The sequence below is a fragment of the Branchiostoma belcheri genome, unplaced genomic scaffold (assembly GCF_001625305.1).
Source record: "Branchiostoma belcheri isolate BF01 breed outbred unplaced genomic scaffold, Haploidv18h27 scaffold79, whole genome shotgun sequence".
In the NCBI taxonomy this organism is placed as follows: Eukaryota; Metazoa; Chordata; class Leptocardii; order Amphioxiformes; family Branchiostomatidae; genus Branchiostoma; species Branchiostoma belcheri.
Window position 1 is genome coordinate 750061 of NW_017804453.1, and position 6807 is coordinate 756867.

Sequence of the window (6807 nt, forward strand, 5' to 3'; positions counted from 1 at the left end):
GTGCTGTGTACCACGTTTGGGCATGAGTCATCACAATGGAATGCAGGGCATCAACCAATAGGCATGCAGCTTTCCTCTATTCTTCTTGCTGATTGGCTGTTGGGATTTAACTTGATTAACACTTGCCCAGAGCATTTCCACCTGCACAGAGCATTTCTTGCTGATTGGCTGTTGGGATTTAACTTGATTAACACCTGCACAGAGCATTTTCATACTGACAGTATGTCTGTATTCAAGTGTTTTGGTAGGTATTTCAAGCTTTCTTGCTCCAGCATTGGAGTGCGGGGCATGAACGTTTTTATTTATTTTGAAAATCAACAGTTTGCATTATGCAATTAAAAATCCTAACCAATAATGTAGGGAATAGCTATCCAACTGTTGTTTTAGTTGTATGTTACTTCATATTATAGTTATATCAATGTAAATCATTGTTTTCCCTTGTGTTTCTCATTCTTTCCCTACCATGTCGTAAAATGTGGTGAAGCCATCGCTGTATTTGCTCCTAAGCAAATATTGGCCTTTCTAGTTAGTCACGTATCAACATCGGCTTACACCTGACTAACATTTCAACTCATGTGGTCAACTCGCAGGAGGATACTTATTCATGGAGAGGTATTTTGTTTGTTTGTTTGTTTCGCATAACCGGTAAACCGCCTTTAGGCGTAACACACCAGTTTTGTACATGTGCGTACATGTACAAGCTGCGTAAGACCGGACTGTAAGGTTTTGAACCATTCACACCGGGAAGATCCCCTACTCTTTTCGATAAGTGCGGTGGGTTCTTTAACGTGCGTGGGGTGTTGCTCTCCCAAACACGGGACCTCCATTTAACGTCCTATCCGAGGGACGTCCCTAACCGAAGCTAGGTACTCATTTCCACCTGAGTGAAGTGAGGAAAGTCGTGAAAAGTGCCTTTCCCAAGGGCACAAGATCGGTGACATGGGCAGGGTTCGAACCCACGACCTCTGGGGTGTGAGCCGAACGCGCTACCGACTGCACCACACGACCCCACGACCCCACCCATTTTAGGTCTGTGTTCTACAACACCCAAACAGTCTGATGTAAAGAAATTGTTACATATTTTTTACTGAAAGTCTATTTAGGGCGTTTTTCAAAAAAGTCATCCATGCTCCAAATCTCGTGAGGTAAGTCCAATTGTTAACCGCGGTTATGTAAACCTTGTGGACAGAGAAGAACATGTCAGCCGGAGCTGAAGAGGAAATGAAGATAGTACTTGATGTGGGTTGTAAACACTGCTCAGGAAATTGCCTGATGACCTCACTGATGCAGTTTGCATAATTTTGTTGGCTGTAAAATGTAGATAAGGACCACTTTGCCCGACTTACCGAGATGTCGGCTGAGTTTACGATATGCCACGACTTGTGCAGTATCGTGCATGACAAATAGACCGAGCAACCGTGCGGTCACATACATCACAGGTTATCGTGCAATTTTGATGTCGAAGAATCTATAACGTTAATTAGGCTAAACAAAGACAAAGACAGTCTTTTTCGATGCCAAGACGGCTGAATTGTGAACGAGACCTGCACGACTAATGCTTCGGTCCCAATTGCGCCGGTGCCCGTCGGGAATTTAGCCCCGGCCGGTCCCGGTCGGGCTCAGGAGTCGGTCGGGCATCCGCTGTCGTGGTCACAATTCAAAGTTTCCTTCAGTAGCATTTTGTTAAAAATTTTGTCACCCTCTTTGGTCGGTCTCCGGCAGATTCTCTGACGATGTCTTGTACTGACCTATACGTAATGCAGAATTCACGCTTTTGTTGTGATCATTTGATATGTAAACGTCACACATTTTACCCGGGTTTACGAAGTACACATCTTTATTCTGTTCTTCTGGAATGTGACGTAACAAATGTGTGCCGGTGGACTGACGGCAATCGGAGGGGTATCTCTCGGTATTCTCAGGGTGAGGTCACGGCGTCTTGTTGTCAGCGGGTCCCCGCCGGGCCTCAAAATAGCCCGGTAGCCGCAGGGTGTCCCGCGGGGCCACGTAGGGGTCACGCCCGAAGGTGCCATAAAACAGCCCGGGGACTACCCGGCAGGCCCCCTTTTTTCAATTGGGACCGAAGCATTAGAAGGACTTCCGATTGCAATAATATTAATACGTATGTGAAAGAGCCCATACCAGGCTTGTTAAAAAACCCAACTGGGTCTACTCATTAGCTAGAAACACCTTCATGATCCACATGGTGAAATGCGCTGCAAAAGGTCAAAAACTTTATATAATAGATTCGATCAATTCACTTTTCCGTTTACCAATTGTACAACAATGTACGGATGGGAAGCCTGTACAATAATATCCGATCCTTTACAATGATACCGAATTTGTCACCACACAATCAAAAGTGAAGAAATATCCAATGCAGGGTCTGGCGTAGGGACTTTCTAACCTGGCATGAAAGCCTATTATTATATAATAACAGTTAACGAATCTCTTTCGTCTTTGTACAAGGTTGGACACCAGGCTAGGGAATTTCAGCAATTCAGCCAAATAAGCCCCACACTAAAGTTCAGAAACTTGATTTCGGTCGATCATATCTTCGTGAATACTTAAACAATTGCGCTCCATTATGTATCTTTAGCAATAAACAATATTTCCAATGATGCATAATACAATACAATTGATGAAGTATTCACGGAGATAATATCGACCGAAATCAAGTTTCCAAACTTCTGTTTTGAGTTGATTTGGTGAGTATTGATTCTGTGGTAGGCAATAATGGCACCTGTTGAATCTTTGATTGCTCATTTTGGACCAATGTTGGGATAATAAATGATGAAAGCTCGTACGCTGAATTACTTGTATACAATCTCACCAAACTTTATTATCAGACCAAAGAAGATCGATTTTCTAGATCTTTACTGCAGCGAACATGTACTAATTCATTTCGATGCTCCGTAGGGTGTGTATGATTTCCAGAGTAATTGGGGTGTGTAAAAGTGTGATGAGGTAGTGGCAGATATGACACCAACCAATGACATTATATATATCCTTGACCGATCCCGTAGCCCCGCCCACACCCGTTAAAACGTAGAAATGCAACCGCTCACTCATTGGCTGATTGCTTATTGCTACCCTACCATTGGTTCAATTGCTAATTGTGTTCGGCAGAATTGGGTCGTTGGGAGAACGCAGGGGCCACAGGTGGTTCATTAATGTAACTCATTAGGACAAAGGCGATTCGGACCCCGGTCCAGGAAGAGGAAGAAGCAGGTGGGACATTCTCAATCAGCTAACCTCGGCAACGGGCTGTGTCTCCGTGCAAGATTGAACACAAGAAAATGTGTGGCAGAGAAACAGTGGTGTACGTGACGTCGGACGACATGTGGATACAAAACTTTAGCCGGAGCTGCTTATATGCATAACGTTACAGAAAGAACAATGTGCATATTATGTGGTCACCTAATGCAAGATTCCGTACCATTGATTCCACACGGCACCAGCCGACTATGAACTTTGACAGATTAATCTCAATATAGTCATATTGGAATGGATTAGAAGAGGATGTAGAATAGGAATATTAAAATATTTAGAATAGGGTTGATTCCAGGTGAGTTTCGGTCGGAGGTCCTGAATGGGTGACAGGGGCTTCTTTCAAGGAACGGCTTCTGTTGACCGGAGACACAGGATCCAGGATCTCTCACACCCTGAAAGCAGCCCACTCACAGTGGCAGGTAGCTCCATATAGATAAACCACAAAAAATTAGAGATTTTATATTTCGGGAGGTATTTTGTGTTTCATGACCTTCAAGCTCATCTCATTTCCTGTGTCTGAACGTTTGACCCCCTGTCATTCTACCTGTCAGTCTCCCCCACCCACGTGCTGTCAAACTACTCTGTCTCCACGAACATATACAGAAACCCACATCTCAGCCATCCATTAAAATACTTTGATAACCCGGACCGGAAGTAACTATGAAGGATGAAATGAGCATGTTGTTAGCCTCACATCTGATGTTGAGAAGGGGTGAGTCGCAGACTCGGGGTCCATACTGTAGCAGGCACAGCGCCTTCAGTTGCTTGGGGTCCATTCCTCTCTTGGCAAACGGAATGGATCGGTAGTCTCTTCCCCATTCCCACCTGAAGGGGTAAAGGTTTGACAGAATTGCAACATGTTGCATGGACATGTTGCAACTTTTCAGCTCCTTGCCTTGCTGCAGTGTCGCAGAGATTTCGCCCCTCATATGATCCTCCTCCCCGAGATCAAAGCGCCCCCGGGGGTGAAATCGCTGGGACACTGGCACATGCAAGCAAGAAATTTGTCTGGAACGGACTCACATCAAGCAGGCTTCAATGTGTTTGTGGATTATACGTTGACGGAATAATGGTCATAATTATGTCTTTGTGTAAAAAAGTGAAAAACAAATCACAGCCCGAATCTGTGACAACTGAAAAGTCAAGATGACGAAAGTATTCATGGAAAGATGGGCTTGATTTTACTGCTATCATTTCTTAATGACTCTGCCTACGATATAAACTACCATGTGCTAAAACTAGATGTGAGCGTGTGTCCATACATTTAAATGTGCATCGTTTCCTTTATATTCCCTTTCATTTGGCAAACAAAAAATATTGTAGAAATCTAGACTGAGGCCTGCATCATGTACATGCATTGAAATTCAGCCAGAAGATTTTCAGTAAAAGCGCTGACTATTTCGATGAGATAAAAAAAGGTCCCAGACAGCAGGTGCCAAAAGCAAGATAAGATAGACAATAGTAAAATGTCTCTTACGAGTAACATGAGCCCTGTTTTATTTTCTTCTGTGCGCATAGGAAAGCCCGCAGGAAGTCGCTCGGCGGTAAAGCGTCTGAATCCTCCGGCAGCATGAGGGTTGTGGCGAAGAGCAGGAGTACCGTCATCACAAACATCGTGACTGGGATGATGGTGTGTCTGGTAAAGGATAAAAAGGGTAAAGGTAGGCACAAACATTTTTGAAGCCGTACGGCCACTGGGCTGGTGATCCGTTGTGTCTAGGGCACGATATTGGAATGCAGAGCCCTTCTATTGACTTTTACCTCTCCAACCTATTCCAGGAACCCATTTTACACCTGGGTGGAGTGAGGAAAGTCGTATTAAGTGCCTTTCTCATCGAATCCTCGACATCTCGATCTCCTGCCCGCTAGCCTAACATTCGGCCATTCGACGGCGCAAGTCACAAAAACTAGGTGTGTCTAGTCAGCTATGACATAGTGTATAGAGATATGATGGAACTGATCACTTTTCTACCTTCCATATTGTTACCTCCTACACGGAGGTTTTGTTTTCGGTCTGTCGCAGAGACACTGACAGGGAGTTAGGTCAAAGGTCCCAAAACGATCCCAGAAAAGGTTGTCTAATTTCTTCAATTCCCTGCTACATACATGTCTGTTGCCAAATGGGAGCCAGTAGGAAACAAAATTAATTAGAATTTCACAAAATGAATAAAACAGTCTTTAGAAAAATATAAAAAAAGAAACTATATGTTTCATTAAGGTATGAGATCGTCGATGTCTTGGTAATGTATATGGTTTTCATGGGCCGCAGTGCCTGAAATAAAGAAATAATAATTCAATTAAAACTGACCAATCAGCGCCAATCCCGTAGTCAACTCTGGGCAAGGTTCTTGCTATGATGATTAACCTTTTTGTTGAAAGGAAATTATGTTTATCCTATGGGGAATAAAGGCGGGTCGATATTATATCATGCCTAACAGCATTTTGACCCACATGGATGGGTCCGGGATGAGTCCGGGATGATGTTGACGACTCCCTGGAAGGCTGGAACCATTAATTGTTTTTTAATGACAAGAAGTTAATCTTAAGACAATTTGTTCGTAATATGACCGGTATAATCTTTATTGTCGTAGCCATTCTGAAAATCATCAAAAGCCGGGTAAGATGGTGATACTCGGTTTGTGGAACTTAAACCGACACACCAGAAAAATCTATCTACCACGTAAGTAGATTTCAGTCGCTTACAAATTTACCACTCACCCCTCAAAGAAAAGACCTATTGGGATTTACTGATTGCTTATAATGCCGGTGGACTGCTTCTGTTACCATTCATTAATACCAGGCAATCTTAACGACTACATTCCTCGCTAAGCCTCCAGAGCTAAGAGCTTTAGAAAGCGTGGATCAATTTGCGATGCGATCTATTGGGACGTTTTGCTAAATAGTTTCAGGGCTGTTAGTACAATCAGATTATCTTATCTCAATCTAATAACTTTTGCCCAGGCTTAGTTTGTGATCCCTGTGATCCCGTGTATTCCCTCGGTGACTGACCCGATGATGAAGAAGAAGATGTCTGATCATATCTGCCAGGTAGACTTTGGAACGCGATGTAGCCAAACTCTAGGTAGAATTATACACATGGAAATTGTGTGTTTTCTGTGTGTCAATATACGTTTCAATGCAGTGAAGTGACAGGAAGAGTGAGGGGGATTTTGTAACCGAAGTCATTAAGGTCCGCCCACACAGTTACTACAAGTAACTATGGGCTTGTCACAACTTGATAGGTTGGTGCATTCTCAGCCAGAATGTTTCGGTCCTAGGCCTGTTGTATATGGTACGTCATATATATGTACGTTAGACCATCTCTTTGGCTGTGCTACAGCTACTAAACAAAAACTCTAGAAAAGATATCTACAGAAGGTTTGAAAACTTTTCTTGTCCTTGTGACAATCTCCAATTTCTTTTTCTTCCAGTTTATCGAAGCTAGTATACGGCTTTTGCGCTTTCAGGTGGACTGATCAGGAGACTCTAGTTCCCCCTAGTGCTACGAGTTGTTTTTAACATCGCGCCTAATTG

At 43.4% G+C, this 6807-nt stretch overlaps 1 protein-coding gene across 2 annotated transcripts in view; it reads right to left on the minus strand.

Moving 5' to 3' along the window:
• The window catches only part of LOC109485898, a 16573-nt gene that overhangs the window by 3296 nt on the left and 6470 nt on the right, over positions 1–6807 (minus strand). For both annotated transcript variants that reach the window (XR_002141157.1, XM_019789581.1), the window contains exons 2-3: positions 4751–4909; positions 3968–4098 (exon numbers count right to left, since the gene is read on the minus strand). Coding sequence is in view for 1 of the 2 variants with exons in the window: in XM_019789581.1 (XP_019645140.1) it covers positions 3968–4098; positions 4751–4887 (268 nt within the window). In the remaining variant the exon portion in view is untranslated. The remainder of the gene's footprint in view (positions 1–3967; positions 4099–4750; positions 4910–6807) is intronic.